Below are 19004 nucleotides of genomic sequence, written 5' to 3' on the forward strand. Positions count from 1 at the left end.
CCCCCAGGCTTCTCTTCCCATGCTGCGGACACGGATGAGATGCAGGCTGAGTCTCTCCAGGATGCTCCTGGCAGGCTGTACCGTTGCCTGCACTGCCCTGAGGCCGTTTCCTTCCCTGCCTCACCCACGTTTAACCCGGCTCCTTCTTTGCCACCGCCCAGCCAGCACAGACACCGCGGCGGGGCTGGAGGAGCTGGCGGGGCATCGCAGGAGCCACGGGCAGTGGAGTCTGACACCAGCCAGAGCAAAAAACCCCAAGGGACTCCTGGAGATACTGAAGGCTGCTGGTGTGTAACCTTTCAGGCATCCCAGGCCTGGGGGTACCCACTGGCTTGAGCATCTCTCTGGAGCTGCAAGGCAGCTGAGCTGCTCAGCCCTGCCTGTCCAGGGCAGCTTGGACCCCAGCATGGCTAGCCTGCAGCCATGGGACTGTGCTCCCCTGGAGGAGCCCAGCAGGGTGAGACCCTCATGTCCTCCCTGCACTGGCTGCTCCTTCCTGCCCTGTTTTTCCCTCAGAGCAATATTCCCTTGGCCTGGCACTGGTATCTGGAGACCTCGCTCATGTGAGATGGCGTGGGTGACAATCACGGCTTTGTTCACCCTGTGCTGCAGCGTGGGACAACAGCCCTGCTCTCCCTGGCTGGTGTGATGAGCCCCCCTGCCCCAGAGGTGCTCACAGTGCCCAGCAGCTCACAGGGTCTCTAGATATGGGGCTGCCTCATAGAGCCAGGACAAGGCAGCCTTGAGGTTGGAGTGTACATCTATGCTTTAGATGCTTTGGGTCCTTCCTTGCTTTACTCCTGCATGGCTCCTGCTCCCTTCCTCTGCTCCTTGCAACCTGAAAGCCACAGGATGGGCTGAGCCACAACCTGAGAGTTTTTTGTCTCAAAATACTGTAAGCAGACTCAGCCTGAACGCTATCTACAATAAAATCAAAGTTAACTCTTCACACCAAAACACTTCTCCCAACCTCTCCTCAGAGCCCAGACTTGGTCCTCTTCTCCCAGGATGCTGATGACCAACCAGGTCACCCCATCACTTCCTCCATGGCCTCTCCTTGCCAGGAGCAGCCGTGCAGAACAGCCATGCTGGTGCCCAAGGACACTCATGTGCCTTACTGGCCCCAAGGAGCCTCACCTGGGACCCCCAAGCACACAGCCCAGCCTAGGACTTACCCCTGCCCCTGCTTGCATTCTTCTGCTCAGCCCCTGTGAGCTGCACCCCAGGAATGCCCAGATTCCAGGGAAGTGCAAGCAGCCTCAGGATTTTGCTTCGGGGAGTTTCAGCTGGACATGCTGCTGCAAACATCCCATGGAGCTGGGTCTGTGCTCCTCTGCCTTGCTGCTGCAGTCCATTTCACCTCTCTCTGTGTTCCCCAGGGGCAGCTGGGGTCAGTCATAGCTGTAGGTGCATGCACCCCTAAACCCCAACCCAACCTTGTTACTGCTCCTCTCTGCCTAAATTTCCTCCAAAACCTGCTCCACAGACTGAGATATGGGTCCTGGTGCAAGGAGCAGGAACAGAGGGAAAGAGTTCCCCCTTCCACCTGCCCAGGGAGTTTGGAAAAGTCAATTAAACTCCCTCAATAATGCCTCTGAGCCTATTAGCATTGCAGGCTGTGTGTATGATTTGGAAGGCGTTGTGGGAAAAATATTTCTGCATAGATTTCCCATTGTGCAGCCCGGAGCGGTGGTCAGCGGGGGGAGGGCCAGGGTGCTCCAAAAAGGGATTTAAGGGGAGAGAGTAAGGGGGGCATGCCTGGTGCTTCTTGCCCTCAGCAGCTCGCCGCTGGAGCAAAGGATGGCTGGGGTGAGTTATTTGTTTGCAGGAGAAAGGAAAATCGCCGGGGCGAGGTGCCCTGGGTGGGACTGGGGGTGTGCAGCGGGTGGGCGCTGCTGGGGGGGTGGCAGGGCGGCGGCTCCTCACCCCCAGGGCACAGCATTTGTCCTGGAGAATTGGAGCTCCCTATTCCACCAGGAACACCTCATCCTGCGGGTCTGGGTGCCGGGCAGGGCTGTCCCTGTCCCCTCCAGTTCCACGCCACAGCAGAGATCACATGTCCCCTGTGCTGCAGGGATGTGCCACTGCACAGGGTTTCCAGCCATGTAAGTAGCAGATTATGGCATTTGGAGTGTGTGGCACGGCTTTTGCTTTGCTGTGGGGTAACCCGGAGGTCCTGGCAGCACCATGGGATGTGAAGGCAAATTCTCCAGTCCTGGAGCTCCTGGGAAAGGATGTGCAGGATGGGGGAAGGCACACAAATCCCAGGCATGCCATACCAAGCCCGCCTTCCCCCAAGCACAGATGTCACACAAACTGGGGTTTCTGCCAGGCTGACATCCCCAGTGGTGCCCCCAGCAAGCCAAAGCATTACTGCACAGGCTGATGGCCCAGGGGATCCAGTCTCCCCCTGAGCTGTGCTGATGACCCACAGTTACAGGTTCTGTGGGACCATCTCCAGCTGAGCAGGTGGGTCCTTCCTGGTGCACTTCAAGGCAATTTCCAGGAGCAGAGCATCTCCCCTCCTTCCTTCTCTGGCATGGCTTCTGTATTTCAAATAGTTTCAGTGTCAAAGCTGGGATAATCCTGACTGTGTGTCCCTGCTGAGGCGGCTACAGGAGCAACAGGACTTTCTGAGCTGGCAGGGGGTCAAACACGTGTCCTTGTCCCCTCTCACAACTTGGACAGAGCCAAACAAACCCCAGCCATGCATAGCTCCACTTGTCATTGGGGATGAGAGAGCAGCACAGCTGCTTGAGCCCCAACTTGCTCCAAAATGGGCTGTTTTACTGGCAGGGACAGAGAGCAGGCAGCACCCAGCAAGTCCAGGAGCACTATGGATGGTGGGAGCTGCAAGCCAACCACTGAGGCTGGGTTTGTGTCACATTAGGGTGGTCAGTGCCCGTGGGGCAGCAGTGTCCTCACGCCTGCTGCTTTCCTCTCCTGCAGGTGCCGTGCTGGGGCCACCTGCGCTCTGTTCCCAAGCTGCTTTCCCGCAGGAAGCGAGTCCCAGCCAGCTCAGAGGGCTCCAGCCTCCGCCGCTGCCTCTCCACCGTGGATCTGGTTGCCTTGGGAGTGGGCAGCACACTGGGGGCTGGTGTCTACGTCCTGGCAGGGGAGGTGGCCAAGACCAGCTCTGGCCCGAGCATCGTCCTTTCTTTCCTGATTGCAGCTGTGGTGTCTGCCCTGGCAGGGCTGTGCTACGCCGAGCTTGGGGCCCGCGTGCCCCTGGCTGGCTCTGCCTATCTCTACAGCTACGTGACAGTGGGCGAGCTCTGGGCCTTCCTGGCTGGATGGAACCTGCTGCTGTCCTATGTCATCGGTAACAGGCCCTCTTGATCCCTCCCACCACTGTTGTTGGTGGCTTTGCTGGGTGTCCTTAGAGACCTCGCAGGACCACCAGAACACAGCCATCACCTCTCCCCAGGTACTGCCAGCGTTGCCAGGGCCTGGAGCGCTACCTTTGACCAGCTCCTCGGCAAGAAGATGGGGAGGTTTTTGAGTGCTCACGCAGCCATGAGCTCTATGGGGCTGGCAGAGCACCCAGATGCCTTTGCTGCTGGCCTGGTGGTCCTGCTGGCAGGTAGGATGCCTCCCCCTGTGCCACCCTCCATCAGGTATGATGAGCTCCTCACTCCAGCATGGGATCTTCAGGATTTGGCTGATCCCTCTGATGGCTTTACCAATTCCCTGAGCATAGAATGGGGAAAAGAAAGGGAATCTGAGGAAATCTGCAAGTTGTCCTGAATTTACCACTGCCCCCCTTTTCCACCCTCCCCAGTAATGTCTACCCTGGTGTCATCCAGGGGGCTCATCCAGTTTTGATTTTTTATTCTCCAGCGCTTCTTTCCTTTGGAGTGAAGGAGTCTACCATGGTCAACAAAGCCTTCACAGCTCTCAATGTACTTGTCCTGCTCTTTGTCACAGTGAGTGGCTTCATCAAAGGCCACATGAGCAACTGGAAGCTCAGGGAGGATGACCTGCCACAGGCAGCTGCCCAGGAGGCTGGGTATGAGGGGCTTCACTCTCCCCCTGCTGCCTTCAGAGTGGGGGGGAGCCAACCCCCCAGTGCTTTATCCCAGGAGACAGCGCTTTCTCAATTTCTCCCTGTTGGCATTGTGTCAAAGAGACAAAGTCCTAAGCCCTGCTGGGTTGATACTGTAGGTTGAGCGGGTTGGTTGGACTGTTCAGCTTGACCCCATCCTGGGACCCCATTGCACTGACCTCCCTGCACTGCCTGACTCTTCTTCCTCCTCCCAGGAACCAGTCCATGGCCAACAACATGACCAGTGTCTTTGGGGTGGGAGGCTTCATGCCCTATGGTTTCACTGGGACCTTGGCTGGAGCCTCTACCTGTTTCTATGCCTTTGTTGGATTTGACTGCATCGCTACCACAGGTAAGTGAGGTGGGAATGCTGCTCCCTGCAGACTGAGGGGCTGTGGCAGTGACCATCCCCACAGTCCTGGGAACTGGTGTGAGGGTGGGAAATGGGCACATTCCCAGCTCTGTGCTGCAGCCGCTCTCTCCTGCCCTTTCTAAGAGTCCACGTGGAATGACTGGGCTAATCCTGAAGCAGAGACATTCTCTATCCCAATATCCCTGGGACAGAGAATGAATCTAGTGGTCCCTGTTAGAATGTCTCTGTGTCCTCTCTTGGGGGGATATAGGATCTGCTCTCCAGCCTGAGCTGGGCTCTTAGCATGCCATGCACTTTAAATGACCCGCTGTTCCTACAGCTGAGCTTGTCCTCCCCAGGGGAAGAAGTGAGGGACCCGCAGAAATCCATCCCCATGGGCATCATTCTCTCCCTCCTCATCTGCTTCCTGGCCTACTTTGGGGTGTCTGCTGCCCTCACCCTGATGATGCCCTACTACCTCCTAGACACCACGAGCCCACTGCCAGTGGCTTTTGAGTACATTGGCTGGAGCAGTGCAAAGCACACCGTGGCTGTGGGGTCACTGTGTGCCCTGACCACCAGGTGAGGGGCATCCTCTGATGGCATTTCTGTGGTTCAGAGCAGGTACTGGAGCTGTAACACATCCAGGAGATATCCCCAACCCCTTTTTCCTGAATTCCTCTTTGCCTTTCCTGTTTGTCCAAAATCCCTTCCACACAGACCCTGGTGTTCCCACCCTGGCCTTTCCTGATCAGGGAGAGCAGCCAAACATGTTGGCATGCCACTGAAGGAAGTGGTGAAGTGGCACCATGTCCAAAAGAGTGAGCTGGGGTGTTCTGGCATACACAGGTGGCTGCAGACATCTCTTCCCTGACACTGTCCCTCATCTGATGGTGAGGAAGGTGATGATCTTGGTAGATGGTCTTAAGAAGGTTATGGGCCACAGAGATGAGTGGGAGCTCCCTTGGAGGGACAAAAGGCAGGATGGCACCTCCTGGATTCCTCCCCTCTTCTCGCCCATCTCCTCCCCTCTCTCATGCAGCCTCCTGGGCTCCATGTTCCCCATGCCACGGATCCTGTATGCAATGGCTCGAGACGGGCTCCTCTTCAAACCTCTGGCCAAACTCAGTTGCCGTCAGTGCCCGGTGGTGGCAACTCTGGTGTCTGGGGCAGTGGCAGGTGGGTGAGTGCTTGGGTTGCCCTGAACTATGAGCAGGCCTTGGTGGGTGTCCTCTTTGCCTCTAGCTTGACTGCAGCTGTTTGAGCCACGTCTCTTCACCCAGAGACAGATCTCCTCACGGTGGATGAGGACCGTTTGGCCTCGACGGTGTCCCAGACTCTGGTTCAGCCTCTCTGCACTGCCAGGCAGGAGGTGACAGGATGCTTTGTACTAGTGACCAAAGCATCAGCAGTTCATCGATGTTCTGTTGCAGTGGCTGTCATGGGGACATGGGGAGGTCAGGAGAGTATGACTGAGGTGGGCACAGCAGCACTGCCAGCTCTGCTTGGAGGCTGAAAGGGCTTCTCTTCCCCACAGCTCTCCTGGCCCTTCTCTTCGACCTGAAAGCCCTGGTTGACACCATGTCCATTGGCACACTGCTGGCCTACTCGATGGTGGCTGGCTGTATGCTGCTGCTCAGGTGAGACTGCTGGGGACAGGGGACAGGGCTCATCCAGCTTCTGATGTGGGCCATGCGTGGGACAAGGCAGGTGCAGGTTTATGTGCACTGACATCCAACGTCTGCTCCTCAGGTATCGGCCTGAGCCCAGCCCTCGGGACGCTCCTGTGGGGAAGGTCCCAGCTGCGCAGCTCTGGTGGAACCACCTGGTCCGGCCGCCACCCCATGCCACCCCTCGCTCCTCTGCTGTGGTGGTCTGGGCTCTGGCAGCTGTAGGTGTGTCTGGGAATGATGCATGGGCTCTACAGGGAGCTGGCCTGGGGGGACCCATGGGGGACATCCCTGCTGGAGCAAGGGCTGGCCTGGTGGAAACCACCCAGCTGCAGATGCCGGGGCTGCCTGGCTCCTTCCTGCCCTCACCCCACTGCCACACAGCTGGCTGCCCCTACGGGACCTCAGGAAACCTCCTGCTCCCTCCGCTTCCCAGACTGGAGAGAAAAGCTAAACCCACCATGAGAAGCCACCCAGCCGGCTGTCATTTGTGCCACCATGGCAGCGTGGCAGAGGGATGGGCCCAGCCCAGGGAAGCTGCCCTGACACTGTGGTCCCTCTGCAGCCGCCCTGGCCTGTGCCCTGAGCTGGGTGAGCACTGCTGGGCTGCCCTGCCTGAGGGGTGGGGGTGCCTGGTGTATCACAGCTCTGGCCCTGCCTCTCCTGGGGATCCTGGCAGCAGCTCTTCTCATCTGGAGGCAGCCTCAGAGCCAGGACAAAGCATCCTTCATGGTGAGCACCCAGCCCAACCCTCGGGATGTACCCAGGAAGAAGGACCTGGGGCACAGAGAGCAGGCAGGTGCTGCAGCCCTGTGGGGAAAGGGTGCCATTTGGGGGTCGTCCCTCAGCTTTAGGTCAGGCACATCTTTGCTGCATCCACATTAATAAGGTACTGCTGGAGGCAGCATGTAGCTCGTGGGGTTTTCCATAGGGACCATGAGGGTTCTTCCCCCCATGACCTGAGGGCTAAAGGGGCATCTCCCAGCTGAGCCTGCTGAGGAACCAGAGCTGCTCTTCAGTAAAAAGATACCTGGCCTTAACACCTTGGCTTAGTTTTACGAGTGCTTTGCTGCCTCTCACCTCAAATCCAGCAGTACCCCCTGCCCCAGTGCAGGACATGACAACCAAAACACCCTCCACAAGCATCCCTCTCCAGCACAGGCTGCAGTCCCAGCTTGGATCTCTGAGCCTCACAGCCAGGCTGGGCTTCCCCTTGCCTGTGGACAACTAGCTAAAGCAGCAAAGAGCTGAATTTAGCTGTGGAATTTACCCTTGTGCTCCCTGCAGGTTCCCTGCCTGCCCTTCCTGCCTCTCCTCAGCATCTCCACCAACGCTGTACTGATGGCCCGGCTGAGCGCGGCTGCCTGGCTGCGGTACCTGCTCTGGATGGCTGTGGGTAAGCACGGCCACTCACGAGGCCCCAGAGCTGGCACCAGCCTCTCTGCGTGGAGTTCTGGTGGTTTGAGAGCCCGTGGCACTAATGTAGCTCTGAGCAGTGGTGGGGAGGGAGGAGGTGCTGACCTTTGATGTCCAGCGGTGATGGGAGCACCGTGTCCTCTGATACGTGGCCCAAAGGAAGGGGCCAGCACTTGGTGGCTGGGAGGGGAAGGAAGAGAAACAGTCCATACACACCCTATTCTGCCCTTTCCCAGGTTTCCTCATTTACTTTGGCTATGGGATCTGGCACAGCACTGAGAGCCACTGGCCTGAAGGGACAGGTCCCCGGGAGCTGCCGGAAAGCAGAGCCAAGGAGGTGGCCCTGGAGCCCCGTGGGACTGCCCGGTGCCCATCTGCTCCAGGGCAATAAAAGGGGATGGCTACTTCCTGAGTGCCTGGCTCCCTCCATCCTGTGCCCAGGGGGCAAGGAAGCCCCTTGGGCAGTGGGTCCTGTCCCACAGAGGGGACCAGCCCTGCCAGAGCTGCAGGAGCTGCTTCCCCAAGCCTGGTGAACCTCCCTGAGCAACCCAAATCCTCACAGCGAGCCCCTGCAGACGGAGTTCTGTTTGGAGAGGATAAAGCACACAAGTGGTTTTGCTGCTGTTACTGGGCTGTGTTTTTGGGGTTTTTTTCCTTTGAAACCTTTCCCTGCAGCCCCCCACAGACCCCCTTGCCTTCACCCACCCTGCTCCTTCAGCTGCTCACAATGAGGTGGAGGATTCTCGTGCTGCCCTGACCCTCCATTTCACCTGGGCACCCAGGACCTATCATCTCCTCCATGACTGCCAACGTACTGCCTGGTCCAGGCTTTCCCCCTCTCACAGTGTGCAAGTCCTTTTCTGCACTCATTTATTCCTCCTCCTCAGTTCCCAGTGTCCTCTTTCCCAGAGTCAGGCACATTCTTCCAAGTCCCACGCAGGATCTGCCTTTGGGGCACTGGAACATGGTACTAGGTGTCCAGAGCTGGATGGATCCCAGACCCCACCAGCCTCATATCCCTTTGACCAGAAATCCTGATCCCTTCAGCCATAACCAGGCAGGATTTGCTGGGCTTTCCTCTGCTTTGGTGCTACAGCACCTGGGGGAGGCACAGATAATGTGTGGAGCAGAGGATGCCCTGGTGGGACATGGTTCTGCCACAACAGGCTCCCCCATTTCCCCCTCTAGCCACCCCATGGAGGTTTGTGGGTCAGAGCTGGACCCCCCGTCCTCATTGCCTTCCTGGCTGCCTGTTCAGCTGCTGTATTTCTGATTAGGGTCAGCACAAAGGACGGAAGTGGCTGATGCAGTGGCCCTGATGCTGGGAGGGTCTGGGTCTGCCCTAAGCTGGGAGCCCATTGAAATGAAGGAAAAGAGGAAAGGAACAGGAAAATGGGGATCAGCCTTAAGGGCCTCATGTGGAGCTTCCTTGTTAAGTCTTTGTGGTGCCAGCTCCCACCCTTCCCCTTCCCACTGTGTGGGGTGTGGAGCACACAGCCCCACTCTGGGACACTCCTGCACCAGTGCCCCAAACCGCTGACATGGGATTCCTGAGGCTGCTGCTTCTTACAGATCTGTAATCATTGCAGGCAGCAGCACCTTGGCTGGTGCACACACACACACACACGCAAACCCAGACACACACACTCACACACCCACCCACCCACATGTACAGCTCTGGCTAAACAGTCCTGGGAGGGGACAGGCCTGTGACAGCCCCAGAGCAGTGACTCCCACCACACTCGTGCACCCAGGGGAAAGTGCTTGTGTGCATCCAGCCCTGACCCACAGCCGTACTTCCCTGATGGGGATGCCCTGCCTCAAGCAGAGGGATGTGACCTGCCAAAGCCTGGTACCCCCTGGGAGGATGCTCTGCTCCCTGATGTGCAGCTCCAGCCTCTGTCCAGCTTTTGTGGGAGAAGATGGGACTGGTGGTGGTGCTGATGGGCAGCAGGGACAAGTAGGGTTTGGGGTCTTTGTGGCAGTGAGCTGGGACATGCAGGATCTGTTCCTGGGAGACATTTGCTGAAGGTGGAGGAGGTGATGGGAATAGGAGGGCATGGGTGGGAGCCCTGCCTGGTGAGGTTAACACCATGTCCCCTGTGCCCTCCTCATCCTCATGGTGCTTGTCCCCATCCTGTCCTAGTGGCCTCCTCATCGTCCTCATGCCCTGGGGCAGCACTGGTGCTGTTTATACTCAGAGCCAAGCGCTGGGTCAGATCCAGCCCAATGCAAGTCTGCGTGTCCTGGCTGACCCCTTTCAGCCCCAGACAACCCCTCACCAGAGGAAGGGGCGCAGGGACTGCGTGGGTGGGAGGCCAGGGTCCCTCTGCAGCCCCACACGGGCTGGGGAAATGCAGGCGTAAGCGTCCCGTGAAATGCTCCATCACTCCGGTCCGTGAGGCGCCCCGAGGGCTCGGCCAGCGCGGAGCCCAGCCCCGACTGGGGGGCACTGGTGAGAGCAGCCCTGGGCTCACAGGGCTGCAGGGCAGCCCCGGCAGTCCCCGGCAGTCCCCGGCAGCGCGCCGTGCCGTCGGTGCTACGTGGCGATGAGGGGCACCTCGCCGGTAGCCAAGGGGAAGGGGGTGCCGTCCCCGGCGTTGAGCACACGGTAGAGCAGCTCCTCCTTCTCCCGGCGAGCCTGATCCAGCAGCTGCGCCTCCTTCTCCAGCGCCCCGCGGGCGGTCTGGAGCTCCTCGGACAGCTGCCTGCGGGCAGAGGGCACAGGCTGCCGGAGCCGCCCCTCTGCTCCCCGCAGAGCACCCGGGCTGCGACGTGCTCCCGCACTGCCACCTGTCCCCCCACCGGAGATGCCACCTGTGCCCCGGGTGGGTGGGACTTACCTCGCCATGACCAAGTGGTTCTGGGTGCGAACTTGCAGGTCCTCGTTCTCCTGCTGGAGAGTTTTCACCTTCTCCTCCAGCAGAAGGTTCCTCTCCTCCTGGAAGGGGGCATGAGGGTGAGGAGAGAGCTGGGAAACACTTCTGAGCCCACTCCATTTTGGGTGAAATGCTGGCCTGGTGGCATTGCTCCCTGATCCCCCTCCCACAGCAAGAGAGGAAGAGGGCTCCATCCACCTTCGCTCCAGCTGCAGTTTCTGGGCAGAATTTAGGTGGATAGAGGAGCTGAAAAGAGGAAAGCCCACCTGTGACCCCCCCCTTTCAACCCACCACGGTCTCCAGGTGCAGCAGCTTCTTGTCCAGGCCATGGATTTGCTCGTTCTTCATCTCGATGACAAAGTGCAGGCTCTCCAGCTCCTGCTCCCAGAAGGGGCTGGGGCTCCCGTGCTCCTGCAGGGCCATCACTTGTGTCCAAGGGACCTCAACACTGCCCCAGGGCAGGTTTTGATCCCCCCTTCAGCTGTCCTGTGCTCCCTTCTGGTTCCAGCCCCACCCTGCCAGAGTCCATCAGAGAGGCCCCTTGGCTTTGGGTCAGCACCCCATAGTGGGTCCCCTCCCTGACACCCCTCCCTGCACCTGGATGTGCTTCTTGTAGTCTGTTCTCAAGAGTGACTCCTCCACCCGCTTCATCCTCTCCTGGAAGGATTTCAGCTGAGAATTCAGTGCCTGAATTTTCTCCTAGGAGAACCAGGGGAAAAGCAGAATGAGAAGTATCTGGGATTTCTTTCTGAGCTGGGGACTGCTGGGCTGTGGTACCCAAATAACACCAGGGCTGGAAGAGCTGGCATGATCCCTGAGCACACCACGGACTGAGGTGACCACTGGGGAACGTGGGGCACCATGGCAGAACCAGCAGATGGTCCTCAAACCCTTCACAAGCCCCCCCCTCCCCAGGGATTTCTCTGCTGGTACCTGTAAGGCTGCCTCAGACCTGTGGTGGGACTCTGTCAGCAGCAGCTTCTCCTGCTCATGTGCTCCCTGGAGCTCTGTAGGGGAACATGAGCTGAATGCCACCAGTGTGGGGACATTAGGGCAGCGGGCCCCACCTGAGCCCCACAGAGGTGGAGAGCAGGGAACAGCATCCCCATGACCCCAGAGGCAGCCAAAGGGACATGGCAGTAGTGGGGAGAGGAGAGGGGAGCTGCAGGGAGCCCTGCTGCCCTGGCACGCACCTTGCAGGGTTTCCGTGTGCTCTCTCCTTAGGGCATCAAGCTGTTCCTTCAGCTCCAGCTCTTTTCCCTTTTCCACCTGGGAAACAGTTGGATGAGAAATCTCAGTGTAAGGGGTGCAGAGCTTCACTGCTTTGGGCTTCCTTACCCATTCTTAGACCTGTCCTCCCAAAAATGGGAGAGCCCAGCCCAGCACGTGCCAGGGAGGACCAGGATGGTGACATGCTCCATGCACAGCTGCTGCCTCCAGCAGCATCAGCCCTTCCAACTCACCTGGATCTCAGCGTCCTGGGAGATGCTTGCAGTGCCTGCCTGGCCGGCATCCCGCAGCCGCTCCTCCTCCTCCTCCTGGCCTTGGAGGAATCTCGCACTGTCCGTCCACTCCTCTGGCCGTGCTGCCTTCTCCCCATGCTCAGGAAGCAGGGAGGCATTGGCTGCAAGACAAACACGGCTGAAACAGCCCTGGCTGCCTCCCCCTGGCTGGGCTGCCTGCATATCCTGGGCAGCTGAACCTGCCAGTGCCGTGGGCTGGATTCAGCACTGCCCTTTTCCCACTGGAGAAACACCTCCCTCCGTCTCACTGGTCCAAATTAGCCCTAATTGGGATGGTGCTGGCAGGCTCAGAGAGGACACAGAGCTTGTCAGGTCTCCTTTTCTGGGGATGACCTGTCTGACTGAGAGGAGGGGGTGCTGTTGTCTCTGGGATGCCCTGTTTGCCCTCCTGCACCAGCATGGACCTACATCATCCTCATCCTCCCTGGTGCCATGCTGGGGCCTGCCCAGTGCTTCCTTAATATCGCTCTGAGAAAGCAAAGCAGGGGGAAAACACATTTTTTTCTCACCATTCTGTGTCTTCAAGGCCGAGAGCTCCTGGGAAGCCGATCCCCTCTGCTGCTGGGCTTTTAGCTGTCTCTGGCAGAGAGAGAGGAGGCTGGAGCAGGGGGGAACAGAGTGGGGCAGGTGGCAGCAGGCAGAGAACACCCTGTCCTGAGCCTGCATCAGCTCTGCTAAAACACAGGTCCTCAGGGAGCAGCGGTCCCTCCCCAGCCCCCTGCCCTCTCCAAGCACCCATGGGTGTGCATGTACTGCCCATCAGGCAGCCTCAAGCTCATGCCAATTCCCTGCATCTCAGACAGTTCACCATGTAGCCTTCAGCTGGAAAACCTGGGGGATGCCACGCTCACTGACATGGTGCTGGTCCAAATGGGCTCCAGCAGCAAAATTTTTGGTGTGGGAGAGCAGGCAGCACTTGGCAGGGCTCCAGCTTTGGCACTCCCTTGCCACTCTCCTCCTGTCCTGGGATGCTCAGGTCAGTCTGGTCCCTGGCACCTTGCAGCTCCCCAAACACACGCCTCTGCCAGGGCCTTAGACAGATGGGCTTTGACACAGCTGGAGCAGGAGTGAGAAATGAAAAATAACCATAAATCAGGGACGATACAGCCCCTGTGCAGGGCTGGCAGCAGGCGAGAGCAGGCGGCGGCCCAGCAATGACCTCAGGAGCGCAGGAATGTGCTGCACAACCCCGCACTCCCGCACGCTCCCGCTGCTGCCACGGGGCTGAGATAACCCAGAGTCGGGAGCTGCCTCCAGCAACACAGCTCCGTGGGATGCCTTCCAGCCCTGCATGGGTTTAATTTAGTCACTTGGAGGGGAGAAGAGGAAAAAAAAGGAGTGGGTATATTTTTATCAGTTGCTGAAAGATAGGAGCAAATCTCGCAGGCTCTCACGGCTTGGCCTCGCTGGCGCAGGGCAAATCTGGTCCCTGATGCCCATCACTGAACTGTGCTTCTGGGTATGGCATAGATGCATGAGAGGCGAGAAAATTCACCTGAAGACACGGTGCTGCTCTCCAACACCCGGCAGAGCTGTCCCTAAAAACCCCGATCCCTAAGGAAAGCAGCCCTGCCGCCTGCGGGACCCGCCGGGCCGGCTGCTCCCCGGCTCGGCCCCGCGCACAGCGGCGCGGCCAAACACAGCCCGGATTAGGGAGCCTGGCTCGGGAAAAAAGCAAGGGAAAGCAAAGAGACGTCCCTGTCTCCGCCTCCGCTGCAGCCCCCATTCTGGAGCGGGAGGGAGGCGCAGTTCCAGAGAGCAGGAGAACTCCAAGCCTCTGGGAAGCCACGGCTTTATCTTCCCTTCTATGGCATGAGCAGCCGCGGCGTTGAACGTGGCCCAGGCGAGGGGGCGAGGAGGCACCCGGCAGAGTTCACAGGGCTTGTTCTCCTTGTCTGTGCAGCTCACCCTGAAAGCGTGGGGTGCCCTGGGATGCTGCTGAATCCTGACACACCTGACTGCAAGGTGTCCCCAGTAATCCCTGCCTGTCCCCTGACACACCTCGTGCCAGCGTGCATCTCCCTGGTATTTAACGTAGCGGTGTCCTGTAATGGGTTTTGAAGTCGGGGGATGGGGGGCAAGGGAAGAGATGAATGAGACAGTCGAGTCTCTGCAGTCCTGAGGGCATCATAGGAGTCCCAAAAGGCCTCCTCCCCTAGCCCCTCATCCCATATCCCCTCCTTTTTTCACTGCAACAAAGCAAAGGCTGTGTAGAAAGACCCTCCTGACAGAGGTGGATGACACACACCTCAAGGGTTTTGGATGATCTCAGCAGAGCTGAGAGCAGGATGCTGTTACCACCTCCAGGAGGGACCCCAATCCCCCAAGCCAAACCAGCTCTGCTGCATTTGTCCTTCTCACTGGCATAAGTGATGCCTAAGGACAGAGAGCCCAGGGCTGGTCACCTCCATAGCAGAGGCAGTGTCCCCAGCACAGACCCAGGGAATCTTCACCTCTCCCCCACACCCCAAATCCAGCAGGATGGGACCTCAGAGTCCCTCAGCCTCTAAAGGAAGATGATTTGAGACATCAGCACTGAACTCAGAAATAGGTGAAGCGAGCAGCAGGTTCACCAGCATCAACAGACAAATCTAAATACTTGCCCTGAGGCTATGAGTGAGGCATCTTCCTACCTCTAGGAGCAATTAAAATAGTGTCTAGAGCTAATTTTAGTCATAAGCACTCAATTGTCCTTTGGAATAAAAGCTCCACCTCTGGGGTGAACAGCAAAACTTGGCTGAAAGCTCTGAAATATGGAGGGACTTTCCACTGTCACTTCCAGAGAAGCTTTGTGGCACCCGAACCTCTGGTATCGCCTGGCGCATTTTGGAGAGCTGGAAAATCATCCTGGAATCCACAGTGTGTGCAAGGAGCAGGTTGGGAATTGCTCCAGCTGGAACAGCTTTGGCCAGGGGAAGAAGCAGCCTGATACATCCTGCAGGTGGGGGCCATCCACAGCGTAGCTTATCCTGTAAGTTCTTGAAAACCTCTGCCAAAAAAACCTTCCAGCTATGAAAAAACCAAAAGTATCTACATTCTTAGAACTAAACATTTCTAATAGTCTGGAGCAGAACTGTTTATAGATGGATTAATAGGGATTTCCAACAGGACCTGAGTCATCTCCAAGGGTTCTGAGGTGGGGAGCATCAGTGCAGAGCAGCTGGCACAGTGTGGGCAGCCGAGGTGTCTGCAGCCTCTGCTTCAGCTCTTAGTGTGAGGTGGGGTTTTGGACTGTATTTTTCTTCCTCTTTTCCTGTTTTACAAGTACATTAAGCAATTCAACCATGCAACCTAGCAAAGGAAATCACAAAGAGGCAGGAAATGAGTATTTAAATCCTGACTCTGCTCCTGGGGAGGCTTTGCTTTGTGGCTGTGGAGAAGGGGGCCAGGATTTGGTCCATGACTGTAACACCTCCCAGGACCTGCAGCAGACGCTCAGTGCTGCCAGAGCAATGCTGGCACAGGTCCGTGGGACCTGTCTTTAACCCTGCTGCTGTGTTTCCTCCAGTGATGGTGATGGTTGTGTTAGGAGGTGATTATCACCTCTCCTACACTCAGATCTGTGCCGCAGACCATAGGCAAACACTTCACACTGTTGACAGCCCCGAGTTTTGCATTCTGGCCCTTCCCTGACTCCTGGTGCTACCTACAGTTCCCAGCACTACAAAATAAATTCACCCCAGCCCTGGAAGGCGGCCAAGCCTCAGCCCCGACCTTTTGGGAAGGCAACTTGGCCTCTCTCACGCCAGGAGCGTGACCAAAGCATGAGTGGCCAAGCACGGGTGGATGGAGCTGAAGGGGAAGGAAACCCCAGGGGCAGTGCCCGCAGCTCAGGGCTGGGTTCTCTCTGTGCCTCCCTTATCGCCCTGCTGCCCGCAGACTGGTGCCAGGGAAGGATGAGGCTGCCAAGGCGCCTCCCCCGGGGCACACAGTGGTGGCTCCTGGTATGTCATCCACCCACCAGACCCAGCCTAGCACCAGCTCCTCAAGGTCACCTCAAACCTGGGACTGGCCTCAAAAGCCTCTGCAGCCCCCAGCCCCATTAGAGTCCCCAGCCCCATGACCTGCCAGGGCTTCTGGCTGGGCTTGCCCCTGGGGTTTGAAGTCTCCCCTCACCCCAAGAAACCTCAAGGGAGCAACTCTGCAAGTCCACCCATCAGCAGTGGGAGGTGAAGGTCTCCCATCTTGCCTTTTGATACTCTGGACATGAGAACATGGGCAGGAGTGGCCCTGTGCCTGCCCTTATGCCTTTTAGCCATAACGGGGATTTTAGGTGCTACTTTCAGAATGACTTTCAGTCACAGCAGCAGCATTATGAGTAATGACTGTTGGGGAGCAGTGACACAGGGCTGAGCAGAGGAGCTCGAGAGCGGGCAAGTGCAGGAAGGGAGACGTCTGTAGGCAAATGACAAATTTCCGTGTTTTGGTAAATGTGGGGCTCTCAAAACCTGGGGCCTTGAGAGCTCTTAGAGTCACAAACCAGCCCAGAAATATCTGATCTTATAGATCATAGCAAAGAGTGAGATTTTTTTCCATGATGTGGAGAAGCGACCAAGCCTGCAAGTGCTGTAAATAAAGGCACTTGTTGGCTGCAGGGCTTTGTGAGCCCCGTGTCTGCTCCCCCTGCACATCCAGCAGTGGGTTCTGTGGTCCCAGGTGGGGACTCTCACAGCTGGATCTGCAAAGGGCCACCTGTACTGGGGGCACAGCAGCACCACGGGGTGTTTCTGCCTTCCCTCCTTCCCCTGCCACCCTCCAGCGATCACAACACCCAACAGCAGTAAGCACAGCACATCCGATAGCAAAAACATCCCCCGAGGTCAGTGGTGAGGCACTGGGGCAGCATGAGCACATCAAATAATAACAATAGTAATGATAATAACAAATCAGCAGGTAATTTCAGACCTCGCCAAAGAGCTCTTCAGTACAGAGCAACGTGCTGAGATCTGAGGGGACTCAGAGTGCTCCCCCACAGGAGTGTTCCCCTACAGGAGTGTTCCCCTACAGGAGCGATGCCTTCAGCACAAGGGGACACAGCCTTTGGGACGAGGGAGGATGCTGTGGGAAGCTGGCAGAGGTCTAGCTGGGGGAGCCCATCCCTGTCATCCCTGGGACTAGCATTTCCAACAGGCATCATCCTCCCAGATCCTGCACCCCCTTAATTATAGAATTCCCGTGATGTCGGGGTGAGCCTGGAGGGGTGCAGGAGAGTGCAGGAGGGCGCAGGAGGGCGGGTGGCTGCCAGTTTCATTGTCTCCGCTGCCACCTCCCTCACCACAATGCCGGTGGGGTCCCACGCAGCCGGGGATAGCCACACCGCCCGGCACCACCGCTCCCCGGGACAGGGAAGAACCCACGCCGGGTGCCTCCAACACCCCTCGTCCCCAGCAGTGCAAGCAGGACTCCCCGCAAACATCAGCCCCACGCGAACCCCAACTCCATTGAACCCCGACAACGTGTGCACTCGGTCCCACGAGAGCCCGACCCCACGCGAACCCCGACCCCGAGAGAAGCCCAGCCCAAGCCCAGCCCAGCCCAGCCCAAAAACCCCCGCAGCCGCTACCTCGGCACCGACGGGGCAGCAGCGCAGGGCGCTGCCGGTGCAGCCCATGGAGCCCCGGCGGGACCCGCTCAGCCGCGGGGCGCGGGGCGCGGCATCCCCCGGCGAGCGGCACGGCTCAGGGACGGGACGGGATGAGCCGCTCCAGCTGGCAGGCAGCAAAAAATAATTAAAAAAAAAAAAAAGTAATAAAAACGTCCGGCAGCTGCTGACAGGCAGTGCCGGGAGAGGGTGCTCTGCACCCCCGAGCCGCGGGCAGGGCCCCCGGCCGCAGCCTGCCCGCCCCCGGGGCTGGCCCTGGGCCCCCTCCACCCCGGGGTGTCCCCGCCCTGGGCCGGGGTGCTTCGGGAATGCTCTGTCCCACGGGCCCCCTGCACTGAGGATGCTCCCTTGTGGGTGTGGGGTAAGGAGAGCAGGACTCCTGCATTGGAGGTGTCCTCTCCTGAGCGAGGAGAAAGGGGAACAGGAGCCCTGCACCAGAGCTAGGGCGGGAGCAGGACTGGCTGCTCAGGGGGCTTCCACTGCTGAAGCCACCCCAGCCCCCTTAGGAATAGGGATGAGAGTGAGAAAGCAGAATCCATCTGGCTTTTGCCATCACCCCATCAAGTTTCAGCTTTTGTGGGGGTACTTGTGGAAAAGTGGTGGGTTTGGGGTGTTACTCCTGGCAGGAGCTCTGCTCTGGGGTCATTGTCCTGGCTGGAGGGGGCTTTCAGTGTGATCCAGATTGCCTGAGGGACTGTATTCTGTCAACCCTTCTCTTGAGCATCCCAAACACCCCAAATGCTGGGCCTGGAGCCAGGGTGTCCTTTTCCAGGGGGAAATCCTACACTTTGGAAGTGGGTCCTGAACATGTAGGGAAACACATGGATTTGAAAGTGTCCCATCTAAAAAATAATGTGAGGAAAGGTATGTTCCTCCAAATGTTTTGATTTTAATGATTTTTTAAAAATGCTTTTTTAAAATTATCTTTTTATACATTCCTGAACGACCACACATTTTGACCTGAAAACCCGTTGGTGCTACCCAGAACTGCTGAAATAGGAGTGTTTGAACCTGGTCACGAGGCCGTGCCTGTATGGAAACATTGCAAGTTTTTCGTCAACAAGTTTCTATTCTGACATTTTCCAAATATCCCCTGGGAGAAGTCCAAGCAGCCTGCGGCTCTGGGGATGCCAACACCTTGGCATTTCGCCTGGGCAGCGACGGAGTGGAGGTGCCTGGTTGTCCTGTCACGTTCGACTTGGAGGTGTTTTTCTTGCCCTGGTAACCCTGGCACCGGGGAAATTGTGAAACACCACTTGGATGGGAGGGTGGGGAAGGCGAGGGGCAGGTCCACGTTGCCCCAAGTCTCCCGGGGACTGGTGGGACCAGTTGCCTGCGTCCTCTTGGGTGGGTGCTGCTTAACCTGAGTGAAGTTTTGTGAGTCACAGAAGCTTCTGACATCAGCTCCCACTGCTCAGAAACCACCGAGAGCGTCTCAGTTCTTATCTCTCCCAGCACTTCAGAGTGGGGCAAGTCTCTTCCCTGCATGAGAGTACTTATTTGGGCTGAGTAGATCG

The 19004-nt window shown here is 58.0% G+C and overlaps 2 protein-coding genes across 3 annotated transcripts; one reads left to right on the forward strand and one right to left on the reverse strand.

Annotated features, from left to right (window-relative positions):
- The first annotated feature begins 1754 nt into the window (after window positions 1–1754).
- On the forward strand, window positions 1755–8756 carry LOC137483348 (cationic amino acid transporter 2-like). The gene is made up of 14 exons (XM_068206337.1): window positions 1755–1809; window positions 2891–3322; window positions 3428–3583; window positions 3841–4009; window positions 4261–4397; window positions 4757–4979; window positions 5440–5576; window positions 5935–6037; window positions 6150–6292; window positions 6633–6799; window positions 7355–7463; window positions 7720–7849; window positions 7925–8119; window positions 8672–8756. The coding sequence occupies exons 1-14, from the start codon at window positions 1755–1757 to the stop codon at window positions 8754–8756; spliced, it is 2241 nt and encodes a 746-aa protein (XP_068062438.1).
- On the reverse strand, window positions 8337–17706 carry CCDC69 (coiled-coil domain containing 69). 2 transcript variants are annotated; one of them, XM_068205922.1, is made up of 9 exons: window positions 17449–17706; window positions 12395–12464; window positions 11826–11986; window positions 11556–11631; window positions 11296–11369; window positions 10960–11061; window positions 10654–10773; window positions 10327–10424; window positions 8337–10191 (listed from the first exon to the last, which is right to left on the reverse strand). In XM_068205922.1, exons 1-9 carry the CDS (start codon window positions 17494–17496, stop codon window positions 10023–10025), a joined length of 918 nt encoding a protein of 305 aa, XP_068062023.1. In that variant the 5' UTR covers window positions 17497–17706; the 3' UTR covers window positions 8337–10022. The 2 variants fall into 2 exon arrangements, with proteins under 2 accessions (XP_068062023.1, XP_068062024.1); XM_068205923.1 differs by having other exon boundaries at window positions 11556–11622; window positions 17449–17704.
- Window positions 17707–19004: the final 1298 nt, after the last annotated feature.

The sequence above is a fragment of the Anomalospiza imberbis genome, chromosome 15 (assembly GCF_031753505.1).
Source record: "Anomalospiza imberbis isolate Cuckoo-Finch-1a 21T00152 chromosome 15, ASM3175350v1, whole genome shotgun sequence".
Classification (NCBI taxonomy): Eukaryota; Metazoa; Chordata; class Aves; order Passeriformes; family Viduidae; genus Anomalospiza; species Anomalospiza imberbis.